Source organism: Pristis pectinata, chromosome 19 (genome assembly GCF_009764475.1).
Source record: "Pristis pectinata isolate sPriPec2 chromosome 19, sPriPec2.1.pri, whole genome shotgun sequence".
Lineage (NCBI taxonomy): Eukaryota > Metazoa > Chordata > Chondrichthyes > Rhinopristiformes > Pristidae > Pristis > Pristis pectinata.
In genome coordinates, this window is record NC_067423.1 from 28187036 (window position 1) to 28214806 (window position 27771).

The 27771-nt window shown below is 39.7% G+C and overlaps 1 protein-coding gene across 1 annotated transcript in view; it reads right to left on the reverse strand.

The window, feature by feature from the left end:
- Nucleotides 1-26642, reverse strand: part of LOC127580309 (GRAM domain-containing protein 4-like) — a 119063-nt gene extending 92421 nt beyond the window's left edge. The window contains 2 exon segments of the mRNA XM_052033601.1: nt 7882-8092; nt 25808-26642. Coding sequence (XP_051889561.1) covers nt 7882-8092; nt 25808-25842 — 246 coding nt within the window. The 5' untranslated portion in view covers nt 25843-26642.
- Nucleotides 26643-27771: the final 1129 nt, after the last annotated feature.

Below are 27771 nucleotides of genomic sequence, written 5' to 3' on the forward strand. Positions count from 1 at the left end.
TGCAATGGACCTCTCCCAAGAAGAAAAGCTTGCATCTGGATGCAAGACCACCAAAGACTGTCTGAACTTCCTGGCTGGGGAAATGCTGCTGGACATCTTATGCTGAAACCCATGTTTGTCTCCCATCTGATGAATGGTTTTTCTAAAGAGCAGGGAAAACTGCAAGGGAAATAACCTTGAGTTTAAATTACTGTCAGTGCTCGATAATGCCCCAGGTCACCCACAGAAGCTTAACAGCCTCCCAATTTGCCTTCCAATGGAGCTTGTGTACCTTCTGCCAAACACAACATCCCTCATCCAGCCAATTTCAAGGCTTAATACCTTCGATGCACCTTCAAACAACCAGTTAAAATAAATGACCAAGATAAACTGTTGGTGAGGGAATGCAGGAGGTCATGCAACATCATCATTGCCATCAATAACATCAGTGCATCCTGGGCAGGTGTCACAAGTATATGCATGAACAGTGTTGCGTGCAAGTTATGCCTTGAAGCACATGGCAAAGTTGTTGGACTTGAGGAAGGGGAGCAGGTGGTTACCATTTGTATCATCCAGTTGCCACAGAAGCAGAATGGATTATGCTGAGACACAAGAGACTGCAGATGCTTGAATCCGGAGCAACAAGCAACCTGCTAAAGAACTCAGCGGGTCAAACAGCATGTGTGGGACGAAAGGAATTATCAACGTTTCAAGTTAAAACCCTGTATCAGGACATATGTTGAGGCTGACAATGTGGCAGAGCTAATGCAGTCTCATGAGAACAGCCTGATGAATGAGGAATTGCAAGCACTGAAATAACACCATGTTCACATGAAGGCCTACAACACCAAAATAATAGAATCTCCAGTTGAAAGAAACTGATGCACACCAATTTTGATGGAAGACATCACAGAGACTTAGGAGGGAATAGAGTCATTTACTATGAAAGACCCATTCTGGAAGTACAATGAAGAGAGCTGTACTCATGAGCATCTTCTGCTACAGATAAATGCTGCATGGAAAGAGGCAGGCAGGCAGGCAGGCCTTGGATCTCTGCAAAAATGACGAGTCGAAACCTGCACCATCGTCCCTCATGAGCCACTGCTTGGCTCAATGCACCTTCTTACACTTGGTCTTCCACTCCCCTGATGTATTTGAGAGTTCATTTTTGTCAGTTTAGATTCTATTTTGTATTAAGTCTCACTGTGTGTTCAATGTTTAATAAATTATAGTGTAATACTCTCTTTTCAATAAAATTCTAATTTTTCATTCTTACATAGAAAAATAAATGCTGTCCAATAGGAGAATTATGTTTTTAAGAACTTATTCAGTTAGCACTCTCATGTTCAGGAACACATACTGAGTGTTAAGAGTCTTACAAATATGTGTCTAGGAGAGAACGTTGATTGGCTTAATAAATTTCCAAGCCCTTAATGGGTAAATGCTTGTGGGTATATCAATTCCATTTAAAATATCATCCTCCTGTAATTCTTAACTGAAATTCTTTAATTTATTTTACAATGCAACATGTTTGTGCAAAGCAGCATATATTGCAAGAGTTGCTTCACTGGATTCCTTTAAAGTTAAGGAACACTGCATTTCCTGGGAAATCTACTGAGGTGCCAAATTAAGCTCACAGGATAGACTCCTTTCAACTTCATCTGCCATTGAGCACATTGTACTCTTTTCTAAGCAGCACTTATTGGTATTCATCATAAGTAACCACAGAGTACAGGACCTATTTATAAACACTTTTTATGTCTTGTCAAAACCAGCACCAAAACTTTCCTGAAGCAAACATTATGGATCTATCAGCCAGTTGGACTTTACACCCACGTACTGTATAATTGTTCCGATTTCAACAGCTGCAAGAAATTCTTCAAAATTAAAACAAACCAATTAATAAAAATCAACCAACTCTTTAAACAGGAAACAAACCAAATCACCTTTTATACTATCAATGACCAAGCCTCCCTTTATTCTTGCTGACAAGTTCACCTGGAACAGTCCACTCATGAAATATTGCTCGTGCAGGTTTCTTACCTAATTTTCATATTTAACAGGAGGGTTGTGCATGCTAGAGATGAATTTTAATTTCCATTTCAGACATCAAACATACCCACACTGCTGCAACATTGTTTGACACAAAAATTAACACCTGAGACCAAGTACCTTAGAAGTGCACAAAATGGCAATACATTTCTTGAACAAGTGCAAATTTTTGACCTAAAGTGGGAATTGTTTCCCCTTCAACAAACACTGCCTAATCAGACTATTTCCAGTATTTTCTGTGGTAATTTCAGATTTCCAACATCCATGCTATTTTATGTTTGCTTCATGATTAACTCATCCTGGTGCACAGATGTGGAGGTTCCGAAACAGTCCTGCTCCCCCAAACTGAAACATCTGGCTGTCAAGTATCATCCATTTTCTCTGCCGAGGGAGTTCCCTGCCATCATTCTGGTTGTGGTGTATATTCCACCCCTGGAAGATGTCAAGCTGACACTGGAGGAGCTGAGCACTGTGATCAACAGTCAGGAGACAGCACACCCTGATGCCTTCCCGAACATCACGGGGGACTTCAACCAGGCCAGCTGGGGCGAGGACTACAAAGGTATGGGCAAAGGAAGGGGAGGAGTGTTTACAGGACTGCTCTGAAATCGATGGACTGGACCATATTCAGGGATTCATCTTCAGATCCAAATGAATATACCAGGGCTGTCACCAACTACAACAAGACCTGTGTGGATGAGTGCATGCCCTCAAGAACATACTGAATTTTCCCAAACCAAAAGTCCTGGATGAACCTGGAGATTCAGTCTGCTGAAGGCTTGATCTGTGACGTTCAAGACCAGGCAATCCAGAACCCTACAAGAAGTCCAGGTATGACCTACAGAAGGCCATTGTGAGAGCAAAAAGGCAATTCCATGTGAAGTTAGAGACACAATCAGACATACGACAGCTGTGGCAGGGTTTGCGTGTCATTACTTCCTATGAGGTGAAACCTTACAGCATAAATGGCAGTGATGCTTCACTCCGAGGAGCTCAACACCTTTTATGCAAACTTTGAAAGGGAGAATAACACTTACACCTGCGCAAACCCCCACAACATCTGGTGAACCTGTGATCTGTCTCAGAAGCTGATGTTAGAACATCCTTCAAGAGGATGAACCCTCGCAAGGCATCAGGCCCCAATGGTGTAACTGGCAGGGTAGTGAAAACCTGTACTGAACAACGGGCTGGAGTATTCAAGGACAGCTTCAACCTCTCAACTGCTGCAGTCTGGGGTTCCCACCTGCTTCAAAAGGACATCAATCATGCCTGTGCCCGAGAGCAGGAGGAGCTGCCTCAACGACTATCGCCTGGTAGCACTCACATCTACTGTGATGAGGTGCTTTGAGAGGTTGGTCATGGCTACAATTAACCCCTGCCCGAACAAGGACCTGGACCTGCTGCAATTTACCTATCGCCACAACAGGTCTACAGCAGATGCAATCTCACTGGCTCTCCACTTGGCTCTGAAGCGCCTAGACAACAGCAAAACACACGGCAGGCTGCTGTTTATTGATTACAGCTTAGTGTTCAACACCATCATCCCCTCAGTGCTATCAACAAGCTTCAAAGCCTGGGCCTCTGTACTTCCCTCTGCAACTGGATTCTCGACTTCCTTATAGAGTGACCACAGTCAATGTGGATCGGTAGTAACATCTCCTCCTCGCTGATAATCAACACAGACGCACCTCAAGGATGCGTGCTCAGCTCACTGCTCTACCCTCTCTACACTCATGACTGTGTGGCTAGGCACAGCTCAAACGCCAACTATAAATTCACCAATGACAGATGGTGATGAGGAGGTGTAGAGGAGTGAGATAGCTCGGCTGGTTGAGTGGTGTCACAACAACAACTTCGCACTCAGTGTCAGCAAGACCAAGGAATTGTTTGTGGACTTCAGGAAGGGGAAGTCGGGAGAACACACACCAGTCTTCATTGAGGGGTCAGCAGTGGAAAGGGCGAGCAGCTTCAAAGTTCCTGGCCATCGAGGACATCTTCAAGAGGTGGTGTCTCAAGAAGGCGGCACCCATCATTAAGGACCCTCACCACCCGGGACATGCCCTCTTGTTCACGTTACTACCATTGAGGAGGAGGTACAGGAGCCTGAAGATCCACACTCAACATTTCAGGAACAGCTTCTTCCCCTCCGCCATCAGGTTTCTGAACAGCCCATGAACACAAGCACGTCATTCCTCTTCTACACTATTTATGAACTTACAGTAATTTTTATGTCTATGTCTTGCACTGTACTGCTGCCACAAAACAAAAAATCTCACGACACGACAGTGATAATAAACCGGATTCTAATTTTGCTTTTTTGATTTTTTTTTCCCGTCTTAGATTCCCATCTGCCCTGAAGCTTTCCAGCAAATAAGTGACAATTAGAGAAATGGATGCCTTTTGTTCTGTCAAGGGTTAGAAAAAAATCTTAGATTTTAGGAAAGCAGACTCTTCAATGAACAATTCAGAATTGGTGTTATTTTGTTGATTTTCGCCAGATGACTAAATCTTCACTGGATTATCCATTTCACATTCACTAAATGTTATTTTATTCCTCTTTGCAAAAAGTCATAAGTCAACTTGCATGTCTTGTTTGAAGTGAATAGGGTTATATATAGGTTGCAAACGTGTAGAAACCAAGGGTGAGCAAGTGATTGAATCAAGTTCAACACAAACCTTTCAGCCTCATTTTATTAAATAGTTTTGAATATGTTTTATTCCTTGCTTGTTTCTAACTAGGGATACTATTCACGTGACCAACTTTTGTCAAGCAAGCCAAATCTTGCACAATCAAAAGGCTTCTATTTTGCTGAACTGTAAAACAGAAACAAACTTAACACCATCACAATCTGCTTCCTCTGTCAGAATATCATTTTTCCACACATCACAGACAACCACAGGCTGCTACAAATTATCCACTGCATTTTATAAAGATGGTTACTTAATATTTTCTCTTGTCTGCAATGGCTTTCCTCTTGCTCTCTAAACTGTAACATTCTTTGAAATAACAAGTTCCTTCATCAAAAGTACCAGCTTTCTTTCTAGAAACAGCTCTTTCATCTAAAAGGCCTCAGTATCCAATTTTATGCTACTCAAGTAATTATATACTTTTGACATCAAGCTTTCAAGAAGAATATTTTTTAGGAATAATGTACAGCTAAAGCCACCATCATATCTGCTACTGACCTTTGATTGTCTACCAAGTCCTTTTATGAAGCATCCATTGTTGATCTATTTATACTGCCCATGTCAATGTATCCTCGTGATTTGTAGTCTAAAAGGTATATTGCTCTGCATTCAAACAAGTTATCCTTGATTGCCCTTGCACATAATTTCTAAAATTTTTTTAAGAACTCAATCGCCCAATATCTGGTGAATAGTCTGCTTGCAAAATCTTAGTTAAGTTTTGAAGAGCCTTAAGAATTAATTTCTAAAAACAAACACTAATAATAAAAACAACATACTGGAAATACTCAGCAGACCAGCCAGCATCTGTGGACAAAAACAGAGTTAACATTTCAAGTCCAACACCCTTCATGAGAACTGGGAAACAGAAAATACGTTAGTTTTCTGCTGCAGAAAAAATGTGCTCCGTTAATTCTGTTTCTATTTCCACAGACGCTGAGTGTTTCCAGCATTTTAGGTTTTTATTTCATATTTCCAGCATATGCAGTTTCCTCCTCATTCCAAAGACATGCAAGTTGATTGGTTAATTGGTCACTGTAAATTGTCCCAAGTGTGTAGGTGAGTGGTGGCATCTGGGACAGTTGATGAGAATAAAAAAGATCAATGCCGTATTAGCATAAATAGGTGGCTGATGGTCAGCACGGACTCAGTGGGCCAAAGGGAGTGTTTACAAAGCTGTATCTATCCATGACCATCTACTGGTCTAATTACTTCAAGCTAAAATCCTTCCAGATCTGGAAGCACATTAGCCAAGAATTTGTATCATTATTTAGTGACATCTGGAAAGTTACAGATTATTCTTTTAATGATTTCATACATTCAGACAGGAGAGATAGGATAGCCCCTGGAGTGGAGGTGGCTGAGGGGTAAACTTATACAGGTTTATAAAATTGAGAGTTATAGGTAGGGTAGATGGTCACATGGGAGACTGTAGATGCTGAAATCTGGAGCAAAATACAAGCTGCTGGAGGAATTTAGCAGGTGAAGCAGCATCTGCATAGGGAAATGGACGATCAACATTTGAGGTCGAGACCTTTCATCCAGATAGTCACGCAGTCTTTTCCCAAGGTAGGGCACTCTAAGATCAGAGGGACCTGACCAAGTGTATCCTAGGACATCGTGGGAAGCAACCGGTGAGATAACAGAAGACTGGTGGATGGCTGATATTGTGCCTTTATTTAAGGAGGGCAGAAGAGAGAAGCCAGGGAACTACAGGCTGGTGAGCCTTACATCAGTTTTGGTAAAAGTTATTGGAAGGGATTCTAAGAGACAAAACTTATTTGCATTTGGAAAGGCAAGAACCGATAAGGGATAGTCAACATGGCTTAGTGTGTAGGAAATAGGGTCTCATGAATTTGAATTTTTTGGCAGAGGCAACCAAGTGGATTGATGAGGGCAGAGCATAGACATTGTCTTCATGGACTTTGGCAAGGCCTTTGACAAGTTCTCACATGGTAGGCTAATCCCAGAGGTTAGATTACGCGAGATCCAAATTGGATATAAAATGGGCTTGGTAGTAGAGGCAGAGGGTGGTAATGGAGAGTTGATTTTCAGATTGGAGGCCTGTGACCAGTCATGTGCCACAGGTATCAGTGATTATTTGTCATTTTTCTTAAAAAGCTGGATAAGAATGTAGGTGGCATGATTAGTAAGTTTGTAGATGACACCAAAATTGGTGGTGTAGCAGCAGGGACACGAGTGACAGTGATACAAGTACATAGTTCCCTGAAAGTGGTGACACAAGTCAACAAGCTAGTAAAGAAGACACATCACACGCTTGCCTTCATCATTCAGGACATTGAGTACAAGAGTTGAGTACAAGCTGTACAAGACCTTTGGTGCAACAGCACCTGGAGTACTGTGTGTACTTCTGGTCACCATTCTATAGGAAGAACATGATTAAGCTAAGAAGGTGCAGAAAAAGTTCACGATATTGTTGGGACTGGAGGGCTTGAGTGATAAGGAGAGACTGGATAGGCTGGGACTGTTTTCCCTGGAGTGAAGGAGGCTGAGGGGTGACCTTATAGAGAAGAGGCATAGACAAGATGGACAGTCAACATCTTTTTCCAAGGGTAGCAGAGTCTAAAACCAGAGGGCATACATTTAAGGTGAGAGGGGAAAAATTTAAAGGGCACCTTAAGGGCAAGTTTTTCCACAGAGAGGGTGGCGGGTATATGGAAAGAACTGCCAGAGGAAGTGCAAGAAGTACAATTAGGATGTTTAAAAGACATGCGGACAGGTGCATGGATTGGAAAGGTTTACAGGAACATGGCAAAACACAGGCAACTGGGACTAGCTCAGGTAGGCACTTTGACTGGCATGGATGAGTGGGGCAAAGGGGCTGTTTCAGTGCTGTATAACTCTATGACACTGTAAGAACAAAAAAAAACACAAATTCAACTCCTAATTTTCTATTTAAAAGCTCCCAGTCTTAGAAGTTCCAGGTTTTGTCTCTTTTCTGACTCTGCATTCAAGCATCAATACAGCATTGTTTACAGGGTCAGGTAGACCTCAAATTAATTAGAGAATATCAAATTGAACAAGGACTACAAGCAATGAGGAATGGGTTACAAAGGCACATGCTTTCCAACTTGCTACTGCCTTATCTGCTTATGAATAAGAGAATAAACAGTCTAAGTCGCTTCCAAATAAATGAGTACTTACAGAATCCTTTAATTCCTCAGAATCTTTTATTGAGCATCGAGCAGGCTTTGCTGGAATTTCATCACCACATTCATTGTCTGATGCATTGGGAGATTCTACAAGATCGAGTATTTCATCCCTCTTCTGTCCTCTAAATCTTATTTTGTCCAATCGTTTTAGCATGTTCAATATGGAGTTCTTTTCCTTCACTTTAACATGTTGAATGTTGTTCCTGATAAAGAGGAAAACACAACACCCTTACAAAATATTCCCAAGCACTGTTCAGTTACCAGCACATGCTATTCAATGAAGAACAGGCAGCCAGATCTCAGAGAGACTAATAGATGGGCACGTGAACCAGAGGCAATTTTGACAGTATTCCAAACCAATGAATAGTCTACTACCACAAGAAATCTATTACAAAACATGGCAATCAGCATTACCACATCACCAATGTATAATTCTGAGCTAACCATAAATTGTTTTGCACTCACTCTACCACTTATTATCAAAAATATACAAATTAAGCAGTCAGCTTCTCAGAGAAAGTGGATCACTTATCTGCTCTAAATAGACTGCATCCTTAAAATGAGTGAAAATCGTCAGCTATTTGGAAGTAAAACAAGCATCACAACACCAATACACTTTCAATCCAAGAGACAAATTATTACTTAAATCAGGTATGTAAAAAAGAAGTGGCTCAGGACAAGACCAACGACATTCAATTTTATAAAAACACACATATATTCACTAAATATAATCAGCATTATGTACGCCTAGCCTGCCATCAATTGTTTCAGCTGACAATGGATTCCAACACTTCTCATTTATGCTCCACTGCAAAATATAAAAGATAAATTGACTCAGTAAATCCTTAAATAAGAATCCTTTTACGTTCAAATTAACCAATAATATATTGCTAGTCACTATTGACTAGGTTTTCATTTTGATCGAATAAGAGACAATTAAATAAATCTTCCAGCATTTTCACAAGTCATCTCCCATCTTAAAAAAAGACCTCCCCATTTGCACTGTCCTTGCTCATCCCAGAAATGCATTTTTTTTTTAAAAATGAAAAGTACTTAATATGTTTGATCAGCTGTGATGCATGTGTCTTGTTAAGGCCAGCATGCAATGCCCATCCACGAGTGCCCATGAGCAGGTGATGCTAAACACCTTCCTGAACCACCTTTACCTCACACTGATGGAACTCTTACAGTGCTGTTAGGAGTAACAAAAATCTGTGAGTTGCTGTGCAACGGGCAGGGAACTCAAATGCTTCCCATACTCCTGCCACCCTTATCCTTCCAGATGGTTTGGAAGGATGGTGCATACAGGAAACGATCCACTGGTGGCAGCAGTGAAGCGTTAAGATGATGAATGCAGTGACATATCGAGAGGCTTCTTTGCCCTAAACATCGGTTATCGAAGGAAGCAGAGCATATTCTCTAATGTGTGTATTCTTGGAAGTGCAAGCACTTTGGTGAATCAGGAGGTGAGAGATTTATATCTTCCAAGATGGCGCCAGAGCATGGTGACACATTGCAAACTGCTCTCTACAGATCTCCAGCATAATCAAAGACCCCACCCACCTGGGACATTCTCTCTTCTCTCCTCTTCCATCGGGTAAAAGATACAGGAGCCTGAGGGCACGTACCACCAGACTTAAGGACAGCTTCTACCCCACTGTGATAAGACTATTGAACGGTTCCCTTATACAATGAGATGGACTATGACCTCATGATCTACCTTGTTGTGACCTTGCACCTTATTGCACTGCACTCTCTCTGTAGCTGTGAAACTTTACTCTGTACTGTTATTGTTTTTACCTGTACTACGTCAATGCACTCTGTACTAACTCAATGTAACTGCACTGCGTAATGAATTGACCTGTACGACCGGTTTGTAAGACAAGCTTTTCACTGTACCTCGGTACAAGTGACAATAATAAACCAATACAAAAGGACACATAACCTCTGAACTTGTCTGCTAAATTGACTTCAGCCACTGAGAATTTTCCCTACGATTCCCATTATCCTGTTGTACCAGGGGATCCTGATGCCACATCAAAGTCAGCATTTGTCAGTGTATGAAGGGCAGTCACTCTCATTTCATTTCTGGAATTCATCTCTTTATCCTAACCAATGATCTGGAGCCAAATAATCTGAGCAGATCCCCAACTCAGCACAAGTGTCACAATTGACAACACCTTCCATCACTTTGCTAACAAGAGATAATAGACGAGCATGGTAGAAGTTAAGAAATTGGATTTGTTCAACATCCTGTGGACATAACAAACTTGAGCAATCTTCCACATTATTAGGTAGATTCCAATGTTATAGTTGCACTGTCAAAGCTTGGCTAGAGGTGCAGCTAATTAGATTGGTATTGTTTAACTATCAATAGCATCTGATGCTATGCTGCAGTTTCACAGGGTGACATCTCATTTTCTGGTACACCTATTGCAGTCCAAAGAACCCAAGAAACAGGGCTTAAGAGTGGACCACGCGGCCCCTCAAGCCTGCCCCAGCATTCAACACGATCATGGCTGATCTGCCTCAGGTCTCATCTCCTCATCTGTACCAGTTTCCCCATCGTCCAGAGTTCCCTGATCATTCTAAAATGTGTCTACTTCCTCTTCAAATATCCAATGATTTAGCCTCCACAATTTCCCAGGTAGAGAATTCCAAAGATTCATCACTTTCTGCAAGTTTCTCTACCACTCCAGGTTTAAATGATTACCCTCTAATCATGAAACTATGTCCCTCATTTGAGATTCTCCCACCTATGGAAAATCTTGACTATCATGGCAGTCTCTTATACATTTCAACAAAATAGCTCTTTATCCTTCTAAATGCCAAAGAATATAGATCAGATTTCTTTAGCTGCTGCTACTAGCTCAGCTCTCTCATACGAGGAATTAGGCTCATCAACCTCTTTCTCTTGCCTCCAATACAAGTGTATCCTTTCATAAATAAAGGGGCCAAATCCGTGCACAGTACTCCAAGTGTGGCCTCACCAGTACCCTGTACAATTAAAATAATACTTCCCCATTTCAAAACTTCAACACTTTTGCAACAAAGGTTAATCCGAATTTGGGTCACCAAGTTCCCTTTGTCCCACTCCCTTTCTTCCTACAACCCCTCCCTGCTCCATCTAGCCCATCTCCAAAGTTCCTGTGACAATCCAAACACTTTCACATTTTTATTAAATCCTTTTGAAGGGAGTCTTCTGCACTGCAGCACAAATGGGTAATTAGTTCTACTTAAGCCATTATAGCAAGTCATTATCACATTAACCAAAACTACTTTTATATACTTATTGTCAATAGAAGTATAGTTTTAATGTTTTTGGTTGTGCAAATCACACCAACACTAACATATCACTTACAAGTAGTTGGGGCCTATACCTGCAAATACAAGCTGACATTTCACACACTTGCCCATGCCTATCCATAATAAAAGTGTAATTCACAGAGGTACAGTTCAACTGACCATTCACTGGAGATTGCATCCAACAGGCCTTTTCAATTTTTGCCTCAATCTGTTCAACAAAATAGAACAGCATCATCAAACCCAAAGTTGTTTTTGGCATATATCCACATTTATTCAGAATGTAAACGTTGGCCAATCTCTCCCTATCTTAAACAAAACAACTTGGGCCAATTATGGCATGACTCCTATCTGCATCTAAAAATCAGCTAATGTACAACAGATCTCAGGAATTAAACAAGGAACCATCTTAGACATCATGGCCCAATAAAAATAATGCGTATTTATATACTTCTAATACAGAAAAAAAATTCCCCAAGAACTTCACTGAATAACAGGATAAAAACAGATTCCAATCCAAAGAAGATATTAAGAGAGTGACTCAAAGCTTGGTCAGAGGAGGATTTTAGAGAGGGTCTTAAAAGAGGTTCAGTATATTTATCAGCTCAGGAGAAGATCAAAGGCAGACATGTATTACAGCTTACTTCAACATGTCTGATAAATATCAAGGAAGATGACTTTTTGGCACGTACTCACTTATTATGCAGGCAAACACAGAAGCCAATTTATGCAAAGATTCCACATACAGGAATGAAATGCAGGATCAGCTAGTTATGTTTTTGGTGACACCGATGAGGTAAGAAGTGTTGCTTGGTGCTCTTCTTCTAAAAATGTGCTGCAATCTGTAAAGTTTACCTGAACAGACAAATAGGGCCTTTATTTAGCATCTTATTTGTACAAATTGTCACTGACAATGAAGAACAACCTCCTAATGCTTCATTGCAGTATTAACCCAGATTACATGCTCAAGCTCATGAATAGTTTGAATGTGGCTCTGACTCAGTGCAGAAAAGTGGAACAGCTTTGTAAACATGACTACCAGAAATGCAATCACCAAAAAGCTACAAACAATGACAAGAATTTCATAACTGTTAATGCTTGGAGGCAGTCATTGAAGTTTATTTCTTTTCCAAAATATATCATTTAACATTACCCAACCTTCCCATTTGACCCACATTATTTGCACCCCCCCCCCCACCGCAGAAAAATAAATAGCTTATGTTCCATTAAAGCTTCTGCATCACACAGTGACAAAAGTGACAGAGCAGATGGTTAATTTTGGCATATTAAAAAAGGAGAGGTGTGAAAATCCAAATGCTACATTTATCTTTTGTAGGATAGGGTATCTGTCTGATGGCTGAAAACATTACGATCAAGATACAAAATAACAAAATTCCAAAATTCATATATGGCATGTTTAACGAAGATTTTGTATGAACTAATTTGCAAATTTGGAAAAAAGGCATAACAAAATAATTGCAAATTAGTTCAAATACTTTAAAAGTTACTATTTTGGACCATTGCTTCCCATTTTTTCACCAGCTTAAGAACTCATTGGATATGGCTGAATGTAATTATGCCAGTTTCCAAATTTCCTTGCCACCTCCTATTTGTTTCAACTACAGAAAATAACCCTTTTTAATGCAATTAACTTAGACAGTATTTTGCAAAATATAATGCAAGTCAGTTGCCTTCAAATTTTATGAAATTGATAAACATTTCAATCCAACACAAAGCCAACTGTCAAAGAAAGATAAAAACATTGAAAGGCAATTAAGTGCCATGTCATAGGAGTTATTGTTGTAGCAGTTTTTATTTAATGCATGATACTATGGCACAAAGGGTCAAGTTTGAGATTCCCTGGCAAACACAAGTCCTAAATGCCAACTGTCTTCTAATGTTTAACTCATCATGGAGTCCAGCAGCAGAGAGTAAACATCCTGTAATTCCTCATCAATTGTGCAGGAGAATCTGCCAACTGATTCTGCACCATGTTAGATCTTGTGTAAGAACAGCAAGCATTACAGAGAGGAATGGATGCAAGGAGTAGAGCAAGAATTAATTATGTTTTTAATGAATTGAGTTTAGTTAATAGAGGAAGTAAGAGCAGGAGGTCAGTTGGTGTTTTAAGCCTGCCATTCGTCAAGATCATGGCTCATCTTCTAGCACAGTTCTGTTCTCCTGCACTATCCCTTGATTCCCTCAAGACTGACAAATTGATCAATCTTTAAGTAAACTCAATGACCGATTTCTCCAGGATTGAAAATTTCAAAGATCCACCACCCTCAGAGAGAAGAAATTTCTCATCTCAAATGGCCTTTCCTTAAAAGACTGAGACCTCAACCCTATCCCCTCCTGATTCTTAATACTTCAGCCAAAGAAAAGGTCCTTCCAGCATCCAACTTAAACAATCTTTAAAATTTCCCTAAATTTCAAAGAGACCATCTGTAAATTTTCCTCAACTCTGTTCGAGGATATTCATCTCTCTTCAAGTGGCAAAGCCTTCAGTCCAGGAACTAATCTGGTGAATCTTCACTGCACTTCCTCCAGGGCAAGTACATACTTTCTGCAACAAGATCAGCACCATAACTGTAACACGTGCAGTCCCAGTTTTATAGGTGCATGGCCCTATAAAACTGGCGTAAGATACGTTTATTCTTATCTCCAAATATTCTTGTTATAAAGCCCAACATACGCCACATATACACATTAGTTTTGTGTGCAAGGACACCCAAGTCACTTTCAATATCAACATTTCCCAATCGGTAACCATTTTAAAAAACACTAATTTTCTATGTTAAAGATTTTTTTTAAATATTTTCACACAAATCAACAAAACAATTGCTTTTGAATATTGGTGAAATATTCAGTCTTTCATGTTGTAGAACTGGCTGAACAACAGACGTTCTAATCAGATGGTGAAAGATTTGTTTTCAGCTATTTTGTGCATGGGGCTTGTCCAGACTCCTCCCTACCCCACCCCATTACGTGAAAGCATTTCCAAATGCAAGGCCTTGACACCACAATTACAAGTGAGCACATTGCTGAATGGCTCAGATTTTACAATAATGAAATAAAGACTGAACATGCAGATTAAAATACAATTTAACAAAATGATATATTTATTTATGAGGAAATGAAAATCCAACCATGTAAAATTAGACTTTATAGGGTTACAGAGGTTACTATCTGCTAATTATAGCTCAGTACACCATTAGAAACTAAATTACAGCTTACTCAACAAGTCATAACATTTTCAGTGTTTTGTTTTAAAATGCAGTGAGTTTAGTGTAAATAGTTTTAAGTTATCATTAGTTTTCTGCTAATTTCACTGAAAAGACTGCAAGACTTGAGAAATACTGACAGGAAGCTCTGGATTTCTGCATTTATCAGCATGTGTAAACATCTCCATTGTTATTCCCACTGCAAGTTTCAGGCCTTTACTCTTGCTCCTTCCATTTAAATATTGAATCCAAATGTTTTAAAATTACAAGGAGCAACAAAATGTCATACACTGAGAAAATGTGCAATATTTGATAAATTCAGATCCATGTATTAATTCCTAATGGGACTTTATTGTTCAAATGCTTCAGTAAAACAGCTTTTAATTATTAATTAAGAAAGTCATTTCAATGTTTATCAAAGGTTGATGGAAGAACTAGAAGTCAAGTTGCAACAATGCATGAGGTCATGCAAAATTCAATTACAGATCTGCTATCAATATTAAATCAGATTTTTATTTTATACCTACACTGATTTACTGCATTTTTTTAAAAATACCTACACAACCAACTATCCTAAAAATGAAGTGCTACATTAAAAATGCAATGCTCCAGAAAAAGACACCGTCAAAGGAGACACTAAAATGATGACGTTAATCATCCTTCCTCAGAAAAAACAGATGATATTTGAACAGATTAATATAGTGTCATGGCTTATTTCTCAATAAATCATGCCCTTGAAGTGAATGCATTGTCTTAATTTTAACCCAGTATTTTCCATTGTTCTTAAGGTATTTGTGCTCTTAAGATCTCCAGTTAGTAGAATTTTGTTTTCAAATGCTGAATCAAAGCATTTCATTGTGCCAATACGGTATTAATAAAAAAGTAACTATAGTAGATATCCCTGACCAGAACAGAAAGCACATGGTGTCACATACCAGCAACAAAAGAAACACACCAAGTCATGTACAAGTGTTAAAAACTATTTTATTAATAACTATTTATAATAAGAAAAATAAAAGTAAAAATGTTAGAATGTTAGAAGTAAAAATGTTAGATCTTAAACATTAACCCCAAAATTTAAACTCGAAGTGTGTGTGTGGCAAATTCCCAAACTCCAAGTCCAAGTATAGTTCTCGAAGTTCAGTTCAGCAAGCCGTAAGGTGAAACGTGAACAAAGGCTTCTGCAAAACCACCGTTGACTGAAGAGGAAATGTAGAGAAAAAAAAGAGAGTAATTACGAAATCCAAATGTTCCATGATGGAACCCATACGACACTGATAATCTCCATTCTTTTGTTCCGAAGTATCTGCCATCCCGAAAGGCATTCGAGACATGGCCATCCACACAAATACCTGTTTCTTTCTACAGGTTAACGACAAAGTGGACTCCACTGGATTATTCCAAAAATCCATACGTGGATGGTAGTGACTGACACAGTTATTGTTTTCCATCCATTGATACAGAGACCAGCAGGCAGGTGTCTCTCTCCTTCTCCTCTGACTGACTGCTCCAAAAACGTCATCACGTCCTTATCTCCTGTTGTTGTCGTAATTATGCCCCACACACACACTACTGTGCTATGTCTTAAAGGGACATTCACCAATAGTAACCTAATCCGTAACAGTGGTGTGAAAAGAAAAAGGAATACAGGAGTGGAGACTAACAATTTACAGATCCAGCCAGCTCACTGTCACTCATGGCAAACATGCTGACTAAGCTGCAAAACACCAGGACTTGAGTGAAGACAAGGAACCCTGCTTCAATATCCTTTCAAATAAAAGATGCCAAGATCAAGCTATTACCTGCAATGCTGTTAAACCTCAAAGTGTTTTGGTTGCAAAACCACATGAAATTCTAGTAGGGGGTGGGGGGAGGGGCAAGCAAGGTGGAGGCAAGGGTAGATTGCTGAATTGATGGTTTACAATTGGATCATTCTGATCATTTTACCAGGGTGTTTTCACTTCTTAACTGATGTAAAAGGCTAGGGGAGGGCAGAGGAATTTTTGTGAGGATTTATTGGTGAGAGTCAATCGGCAGAGAGGAAAGCACAGGGAAAAGTCATCTGATGCAATCTTCATGATTATGTCCAACTTGACTTGGCGACATTAATTAGCGATGTTTTGCACATGCCTTGCAATGAAATAAATTCAAACCGGGCCAAAGTTGAGAGGATAACTAGACTAGCACACTGAAAGCAGTTGTGTATATATATAGGTAAAGTGCAATCTTGTATGCCATTTCTAACTTACTCTGAACACAGACTCTTCAAAATTGTAAACATGCTTAATTATTAGAACTTCAAAAAACAGAAATAGGGTTAAATTTTAATGTTTTAGCACAATACAATGGGAACCAAAGGATGGGGCAGGCAAGTATATGATGTACATCTGTCCATGGGTTTTTAACCATCTACTGCGTCAACACATTTTCCTGACTGATTAAGCGAAGTGGCACGTCAACAGATCCTCTATTCAATTTTAGTTTAATTATTTGAAACAGACTTATCAAATATAAAACTTTATGAAACCTGGAATTGGGTTAACAACGCATGGAGTATATTAAATGGAATACAAGGAAAAAAAATTGGACTGGATTTAGTGACCTTCCAACTGTAGTCATGTTGGAGACTAAGGATCCAGCACCGACAGCTGCTACCTGATGCAGTGACATTCAGTGCACATGACAAGCTAATGCAGACAAGTTGCTGGGCATGTGCAGAGTTATCCAAATGGTGTACAAGGCTCATTTAAAATTTAGAGTTTAGAGTTTAGAGTTTGAACTCTAACATACATGTGTCACCCACTAGTTTACTGAAGAGGGCTGTACCCAAATAGTTCAGCCCTACTCAGTCACAGGACCTTGACCTTAACTGCTTTGTGCTGGGAGTTTAAAGCATTCATCTTCACACAAGCCTTTCTTTCTCTCACCATGGTTATTCTTGCGCTCCCACAACCCCTTTCATTCCTTGATATCATCAGCCCCCTCTCCCAATCATCTGCCTCACTCCTCCTCAGCATTCCTGCATTCCCCCAAAATGCGATCCTCTCCTCAACAATGACTAGAGATAGAGGAAGGGCCTATTCTATTGCATTTACACGTTAATCCTGATATACAGTAGAATTTCCAAGTCTGGCCTTCAGCAGGCCAAGCCAAATTTAGCTCCAATCTTCATCAACACAAACAAAATAAAAGCTCTTAATTATCTTTCTGTTTGAACTTCAGTGAGCCTAAGTATGGCTCTATCGAAGATTCATACTTAATCCACTCTTGGCCTTTTACATACGTAAAGAATGCACACTAAGGCAACATTTTGAGGAACCGTGAATAAACAATAAATCCTCTGCAGACTAAAAATCAAGTCCACTGCTGAGAGGAAACTGGTAGATAAAAGTCAAACAAATGGCTCTAATGAACAACTTTTCACCCAAATCTAATTACACTTTCAAACTATGATGAAACAACTGTAATCTTTCAGATACAAATATCCTTGAATACTCTTAAGAATTAGAAAACATCATAAAAGTTCCATTACATTTTCTGGCTACTTCCTTCAAATTATTATTAAAGAGTGCTACAATTAAAAGCCTATTGCAGAGAAATTCAATTGCAAGCTACTTATGGTGAATATAATGACCACAGTGATGTTGCCGGTGGAGTAAACAATGCTTTGGAAAAACCACACATTATGGGAATTATTACCTTTACCCAAGTACCAAGTTCAGATAGATTTCAAGTTCTGTGTGTGCATACAGGAACTGCATAGAATTGAATCACTGAATTCTTTGGTGGTTCAGTAGTTATTTTAAAGTACACACACACACACACACACACAGAACAAATTAAATATACTGTTCAATCCATTTAAAGATTGAGGAAAGAGTTGGAAATATTCTTTCTTGAAAGGAGTTGAAGTGATTAAAAAGAGAAAAGAGGAATGTTGAACTGATGACTGGAATTTCTTAACGTAGCAGACTCTGAACTGAAATGATCTATAGTCCAATTACAGACTCTAGAGTGCAAGACCCAAGATATATTTACGCTGACACTTCCACATTGATAAGTTGTTCACTATAATAATGGCACCATTATTTCAGGCCTTTGGTAACACTACTATTCAAAACCAGATTAGAGACAATTGGTTAATTCTCCCTGGATACCATGCTGTTGTGAGTGGAATTGATTGGATTCTTTTTATTGCTGTAAAATGCACTCATTGCTTTGAGTCCTGCCACACCACATCACTTTTAACTTATTAGCTGATAGTGAGAATCACTAAACTTTTGCAAGGAAAGGTGAATCAACAGCAGATAAATTATGTGTCTTTCATGAGTATAATAGTTAAGTATGCTTGCTGGAAAACTTCACAATCCAGTGAAAGCTTGATATTTATTTTCTGCATCATAAAACAAGATCAAGATTGTTTTAAATATATCAAATAAATTTCATTGGAGATTTGATCCATAATTGGCAATATCCCAGATTACCAATCATATGCATTCTGGCAGGGAATAGTAGTGGTCCCATATTCAGCTTTAAAAGTATACTTTAAAAAACTTAAAATTAGAATGTTGGCTGAATGCTGTTTTGCACTGGAGTGGAAAAATTAATTGCACAGTTTTGAAGGATTGTTGTAATCACTGCAAGTGTACTAAAAAGGGATGTTGTGTACAATACACTGAGCAAGAATGCAGCAAATCATAGGGATTGAGTACTTCTGTTCTGCAGCAGAAATGCAAAATGATACCAATGCCAAGAAAAGTTATCCAAAACAATTCAGGGTAGACAGAGCAGACTGAGATGGAGATATAAACTTGAAGAAATATTTAAAAGAAAATAATGTACGCTTTAAGTTATCCAACTGATATTTATGGTACTAAGTTACAAACACGTCTTCTAATTGGATAGGTAAAACCTTAGTATGACACCATTGTGGTGCACATTAAAAAAAACTAAGAACTTGTATTTATCACAGAACTTCATGATCTCAGGATGATTCCAAGTTCTCAGTGTTGAGAAACATGACAACCACTTTGAACACAGAAAAAGTTTCTTAAAAAGCAGTATATATTAGCAAAAATAGGTCAGAAAATAGATCACATTCAAAATTGCTACTAGCCCCAGGAGAGACCTTTTTAGCCCAATTCTTGATGAAGTTTAGATTCAGAAAGAAAAACGCCTGCAATGCCATTTAAGCAATGCATTAAAAGATGAAATAGAGAACTTAGTTTCCAGTACATCAGATTTAACTACCTTTGGGTGTTCTATTATGCAAAGAGACCTAAACACATTTATAACATGTTTTTTTGTAAATGCAAAAATATGAAGTTGAATTTTATTCAAACCAACCAAAAGCATTCATGTGTAATCCAACTGAACAAAGGATAAAAAGAATTGATCTAGCTACATCAAGGATAGCCAAGCATGTTTGGAAGTTTCTTTATGTATTGTTGCCCAAAGCCAAATAGCTTTCAACTGGAACCATTAGCAGCAGCAAAGAAAAGGTACTGATGGAACACTTGTGGTATGGAAAATGCATATATTCAGGCAAAAGAAGAGGAAAAGCTGATCTTCAAGGCTGTTGACATGGAAGGACAATGAAAATACAGTGCATTTCTCATGTGTGAAAATAACTGTGGTTAAGTGAAAATCAAAACTCAAGCCAATTTGGAGTTTGTAATTTAGTTAGATGCTCCATTCAGTGGGCTTGGTATCCATTCAAAAGCATAGCTACCACACCCTGACTCACATCCAAACTGATCCATCTTATTTTCTTACCAACTTTCCCTTCCAGCACAAATACTGAGTGCTAATTTTGTCAATGTCCTTCACATCACATGTTCTGATCCTGTGGATGCCAGACAGGATTCGTTTTCTTCACCCATCTGTATCTCCATCCAGAACACAAAGCCCTCAATATCAATGAGTTTAAGGTGGATCCTCATATTGATATTATGGCCTTGTGAAAAATCTGGCTGATGGATGATGTCACTTTCCTTCTAAATGAAGCACACCATCTGGCATTACCCTCTGCTATCTGCCCTGTGTAGATCACCATGATGGTGATGTGGCTAATCACCAAGTCAAGTTTTAGTTTGCCCCTTAAACCTCTGGCAATTTATTTTTATCCAGCTTCTCACCTTATTTTATCCAGCTTCTCACCTTATTTTATCTATCTTGCCTCTCATTTAAAATTCCTGTTCTCTATCACCCACCCAAGCACCGTTAACTATTTCCTCAGCTATCTTCACTTCCCTCCATCTTCACTATCACCCTTAATAATTTTGCATTCAATCTTAAATCATCCTACTGATTCTGTCCTCCAAACCGCCCTTAGTCTCTCCTTACATATAACCCATTATAGCCTATATTCACAGCAACCCACCTCTGCAAGCGATATTCACAGGATATCTCATGAAGTTACAAACTCACACCCCACTACATTGCAAACTATTGGCCAAATTTGACTGAATAATGCTGACTACTCCTCAGAAAGTAATTAAGTGGCTTTGAAGCACTTTCAGATGTCCCAATGACACAAAAGGCACCACATAAATGCAAGTCCTTCAATAAACTAACAGTAGCAGTAATGCCAAACTATACTCATGTAAATGATATGCATCACACTTCCCCCCACACCTGATAAAAACCCAACTATGCAATATATAGCAAACAATGAGCAAAATATGAAAAAACAGATCAAGTACATATTTATCCTTTCTATACATATGCAACCAGAATGGCACTTCAAATCCTTTTTAATTCATTCTCTATTTCACAATCATCAAGAATTTAATCTTCTCTACGCGAAGAACAAATCTGAAGTGCCAAAGCAGATGGTAGTGACAGACACTGGAGGGCAAAATAACAAGAGCAGAAAGTGTGGGAAGAGATAATTAACATGGGCAAAACATCCTTACCAGCATGATACTGTAGGGGTGACTGGCCTGCTTCTGTGGTTGTACTCAAATACACAAGCAAAACAAACTCATTATAAAAAGATGAAGGGAAATGGAAACCTATGGGCAGGAATCCGTTGATGCGAGGGGGGGGGGGGGTGAAGGGAAAAACATCGATTAAAGAAAGGCACGTCTAATTCATTTGCAAGTCATTTTCACTTTTACAATGAATACGTTGTTGAAGAGCTTACTCTGTAACTGGATTTCATGGAAGTGCCCCTCTATTTGTCTTTCTCCTCATCAAAACGAGGAAGTACCATTGAGATCACACTACAGACAGATCTGTGATGGGAAAATAATATGTTTGAAATTTTTTTAATACTTGCAATTCGTTTTTACATTTTCTAACTTCCCTTGCTTAGAATGCTTACAAAATACAATTAGTTTTTGAGTAAAGAACATATACCCAACAACTTTTATTGTATGCTTGTCTCCCTTGCTTCACATCCAGAATTTTCTCCCCCTTCAATATGTCAACCACTAAGCAAGGAGTAGCCAAATATGCCAATTTTCTGGGAGATTCCATGCTCAATTTATTCTATTTCCATGCTCAATTTATTCTATTTCCATGCTCAATTTTTTTTACTCAAAGTTGTTGAATGACGGGGATATATTTTTATGCTGAGATTTGCAACAATTATTAAAAATATTTGTGCCTATCTGGGAGATGCACTTCACCAGCAGAGAAAATAAAATCCATCATACAGTACCAGATACTAATTGCCAAATTCAAGTTAGTACTGCAATCTGTCAACAAACCTTTGTGCTAGAGGTACTTTCATCACAAATCGCAAGAACTATCCAACTCTATTAATGTGAAAACATGTCAGAAAACAAAGTAATAGAAAGAGTAATAGACTAGTAAAAACACACTACCCTCAAGAGAAAAGGCAGATAGAAGCCTCTGAGACCCTATATAAAACTTTCTTTACCTTGTTTAATACATACTGAAAAAGTAAGATATCTTTATTAGTCACACGTACATTGAAACATACAGTGAAATGCATCTTTTGCGTAGAGTGTTCTGGGGACAGCCCGCAAGCGTCGCCACACTTCTGGCACCAATGTAGCGTGCCCAAAACTTCCTAACCCGTACATCTTTTGAACGTGGGAGGAAACCCACGCAGTCACAGGGAGAACATACAAACTCCTTAAAGACAGCAGCCGGAATTGAACCCGGGTCGCTGGTGCCATAATAGCGTTACGCTAACCACTACACTACCATGCCTGCATCATCTCTTGCTGCTTGCATCCCATGACAGTAGACCAATCAGAGAAATGCCCTCATCACATGCTGGACATAAGCCAAAACAGAAGAGTACAAGTGATCCCCCCCCCCCCCCCCCCCAACATCAAAGACAGGGTGGTTACACTCCCGAAGAATGGTCCGCGTATTGCAATTGTCCATAACATGAAGCTGCGTCATCTGCGCAGGCATCAAGAAATGAGAGGTGAAAAAACAAATTGTGTTATTTTTTATCCCCCACATAAATTCTGCAAGAGTTAATTTTATTTCATATCTCAAATTTTTGGGTAGTGATTTGTGAATTCTTGAAGGGAAAAATTCCAATCACCTGAATGGCCATAATGCAAGGGATGCCTACATAATGATATCATTAATGTAGTTACATATTTAATGCAGTGAAAATTCACAGAATGTTTTAAAATAATCTGAACCTGATTACACAAACCAAGATGATTTTACTTCTTTTGAAGTTAAAAACACTGAGTATCCATTTGTATCATTACTATACATTGCAACTGGCAATAAAACACAATATCAAACAGGATTACAATCTTGAGTTGAGAATAGTTCTTACACAAAAAGTTTTGCCATTACAATGAACTGATTCTCATCTTAACTAAATAATCCCATTGTTAATGTATTACAAGAAATTACCTTGCAGCAATTCATTAACAATTTACAAAACCTATAATGACAGTGTAGGAGTGATGGTACAACACATCATTACTGCCATTACCACATTGCTCAAATTTGCAAAACAGATACAGAAATCTGGTTACACTTCCAATTATGTGTTTGTGCAGCCCACCTTACATAAAGACTGGCACAAATCTATGAAGACAGTTTCCTACAGCTGTTTTTCCATTCAGTACATAATCTAGGCAGACATTGTATAGTACTGAGGGAGTGCTGCATTTTCAAAGTTGTCTTCCTACAGAAAAATATCAAACTGCTGGAGCAACTCAGCAGGTCAAGCAGCATCTGTGGAGGCCATTAGGGATTATTCTCGGTTTAATTAATATCTACTATCCATAATTTCATAACTCTAGAATAATCCTTCACAGAGGCAAAGGGATGGTCAACGTTTCAGGTCATGATGTAGGGCCTCTTCCCAAAAATCAAAGATGGGGACAGATCAGTCCTGATGCAGGGTCTCAACCCAAAACATCAACTATCCCTTGGCCTCCACAGATGCTGCTTGATCCACTGAGTTCCTCCAGCAGTTTGTTTTTGCTCCAGATTCCAGCATCAACCTGTGTGTCCCCATGTTGTCTTGCTGATGAGCTGTACAAACTGCATCTCTGTCCCTTCTCTCAGGGCTCCACGACACTATTCAATGACTTACTAGGGAATGCTTACCAATAACTATCCCTCCATTTACCCAAGGTCATCCAAACTCTGCTATCTATGTTCAAGCCCACACCAAGTCCTGTTCTTGAACCTGTGATGCCCACCTAATGTACAAAGGTTGGCAAGACAGACACCTGATTGCTGACCTATATCATTTTCTCCTTACACAATTTTGAATGGAACACTGTAAAAGTACATGCAGAAGGCACAAGGCCCTCCATGGTCTTATCCCCTCCTTACCTCGGAAACTCCAATTCTTGCCACTCGACGATCACTGTATTCAATTGCTAAGTCTCTTGATGTCTGGAAGTTCCTCCCTAAACATTTCCAGCTTTGTTTCATCCCTTTAGGCAAACCCATAAAAACTACTGCATTGGTCATCCAACCTTGTCTCATTATATGGCTTGATGCTAGTTTCATCTTGTATCTTACTGTGAGTACCTTAAGATATTTTGTTGCTGAATTAATTTGAAATTCAATAAAAAGATTGGAAAAGGAAAGGAAAGATATTTTGTTGCATTCATGTAACATTATAGCAATTTAATGAGTGATGCTAGCTAATAGCAACAAGATAAAAAGATCACTTTTTCCCCATTGCTCATGAGATTCCATTAGGTGCTTATTTCTTATCTGACAACAGTTATAGCACTTTAAATTTATATCAATTTCAATCCTGAAGGTGCAAGAGGCTATTTATTCCATTCTACATGAACTAGCCCAATAGTAGGAACTGTCCTTCGATCCCAATTTCTTGCTCTTTCCCCATCTTCTTTTCATCTCCCATTCCACTTGCCAAATTTATTTTTTTCTAACTTCTGCCTCAACTGCAATATTCCAACAGCTCTCATAAAAGTCTGGCTTTCCCCATTCTCCTACTGCCCATCAGTTGATCATGCCATTCTGTTACTGTAACAGAGCAACTAGCTTTCAGCACCTTCTCAACACTTCCACTAATCTCAATCCTTGAACATATTCTTTTAAACTCCTTAGTCTGTACCACGTGAAAATGCTCAAGTACTTCAAGCCTATTTTCATTCTTGATATTGTTCAGATTAATCTTCACTTTATCCTTTCCCACACTTAATGGCCTGCGTTCCAATTATACCACATTCCAAATATCCCCTCAATTCCTGCACAAATTCAAAACCATACTCTTGCCTTTGGATTATCTTTCAGATTTATTTGCATTTTGATGCAATCAAAATCAAGGCCAAATCTTAAATTAAGAATTAAAGAGTACTTTGCCATCATTTCTTGCTCATTTAAAAAGCTGAAGAGTGTCTTACCCTTCATCAAATAAAATACTGTTTCAGAAAATCTTAGGCCCATTGACACCACCATTTCTGCATCAAATCACAGGGTGGGGGGTAAAGGAGATGGTGGAAATTAACACAGAAAATAATGGGAATATGCGGAGTCTGGCACATGTGGAGTCGGACGATTGCAGAGGGAGGACGAATAAAGGTTTCGGGTCAATGACCTTCCCCGTCAGAGCTGCAGAGGGGCCCGCGGCACCAACCACCAGCACTTGCAACAGCTGTTGCCAAGGGACAAACTGGGCCTTCTGCACAAGAAAGTGAACAGCAGCAGCAGCGTCGGTGGTCCAAGGCTCTCCGCACATGATCAGAGCTCAGCATCGATGATTCGGAGACAAAGGCTGCCTCCATGTGGCCCCGGCGGGGTGAGCAGAGGACAGAGCCCGGGCAGTGCCTGCTCTCCCGCTGCCAGGGCTGCCGGCCAGCCCACACCCCCGCTGCCAGCGAGGCCCGAGCCGGCAGGGAAATGGTGATAAATCCCCCTCGCCGCCAAAAGCAAAAAAAAAGGGGGGGTCTCACTCACCCAGCTCTGACACGAAAATCGCAGCTAACTTTCATGAACGCACGGCGCCGCTGCCCCTCGACACCGCCGGCAGATCCCGCAGCCGCCGCCTCCTGCTGCTGCTCCTCCAGCTCCGAAGCAGAGACCCAGCTCGGCGCTCCAGGTAAACAGCAGCACCGCCGGCCGCGCCCAAAGCCCGGAGTGCGGATCCCGGAGCGGGAGCCGCCGGCCTCTCTCACTCGCACTCCTTCCTCGGGCTCACGCCCTCCGCTCCCAATCAGGTTTTCCCTCTCGCTGGCTCTCAGTGACTGGTTGCATCTTTCACGTCCCCGGAAGCCACGAAAAAAGAAGCTTTTGCTTGAAATTCCAGCACGGGCAGTCTCTTGTGTCTTCCTCTTTTAAGCATCGGGCAAGTTTGAGACAAAAGTAGGAGTATGATGTCCTGTGAGAATGAGGATACTGGGGGCAGGTAATGCAAAGGTAACGGAGGTGGAAGGGGTTTCGAAGCAGGACCAGAGCAGTCCAGGAGGATCGGAAGACAAACAAGCATTGCCCAGGGAGATGGCGGATGAAATTCAGGGCTTCAAAGCATAGAGATTTAAAAAAAGGGAAATCCAGGAGATCTTACTTAAGAGAGGAAATCCCTGTGCCTGAGTACGTGTTATCTCGCACGAAGTGAGCAGTGAAATCGCAACAATGCTGGTGACAAGGAACAAAGCGAAAACTGCGATATAAATGAAGTTCATTATTAAACAAAACAAGCCATCTTCTGAGTGATTAAGGTGATCTCTATTAGACACTAAAGTGCAAGTGATAATGCAGCTATTGGAAGGGTGCATAAAATAATTGAGAGAATGAAAGGATTGGATTTGTACATTGGGCATAACTCCACACTAAAATCAAGTGAAGGTTGAGTGCTGTTTTAAAATAATTTTGAAGGATTTGTATCATATGGACTTGGCATGTGATTTCACCATGCTCAAAACTAGAAGCTTGCACTGGACAGGGGATAAGTTAATAACCAATCTGTTGAAATGGAACTTCATTGAGTTACCAAATAATGAAATTCCTGAAAGATATAATGGAAGCAGTTTTAAACAATAAAATCACCTGTGAGATTTGTATCTCACACAAATGCAAATCAAGCATATTTAGCAAGTAAATAACAATACTTCCAAAGCAAAACAATAAAAGTGAGATATATCCAACTGCTTTATTTGTAATATTTGAGGCAATAGCAGATTGGCAGGAGAGTAATATTTCAGATTTTGATTTTCAGAGGCCTCTCGATACACTTTCAAAAGTAAAGTTTCTAGTTGGAATTAACACTTTTACATGGCATTTGTAAATTGAATCATAAATTAGCTAAATTAAAGGAGAGAAATAGAGATAATTAATGATAAACAATGACAATATTGCGTGCTCTGAGATTGCTAACGAGGCCAGTGTGGAAAGCATAGACTCTTCCATAGATGGGGGAGGAGGTGGCTGTCGAGGAGGGCAGGGGAATAGTTTGTGAGGTGGTGCTCTGCTTTCACCGCTTATGCAGGGCTTCAGTGAGCTCATGAGGCATGACCTGGACATTCACAATATCATCCTAAATGCTCCTTCTCCACTTTGAGTAGTGATGGGCCAGAGGTTCCCAGGAGTCAGTGGAAATGTTGCATTTCTTCAAGGAAGCTTTGAACATATCCTTGGATCTTTTCCTCTGACCATGCAGTATAATATCTTCTCACTACAGAGCTCGGAATATAGTGTTTGTTTCAGGAGTCTGGGGTGGGTGTATGAACAATGTGGCCAGCCCAACATGGGTGACAGAGAGATACTAGTACCTCATTGTTGGGAATATTGACCTGGGAGAGGACATTGATATTGATTTGCTTATCCTGCCTGTGAATTTGGAGGATTTGCAGAGACAGCACTGGTGGTATTGTCCAGTACCTTAAGAGTCTTGCTGTAAATAGTGTGGGTCTTAAAACCATATA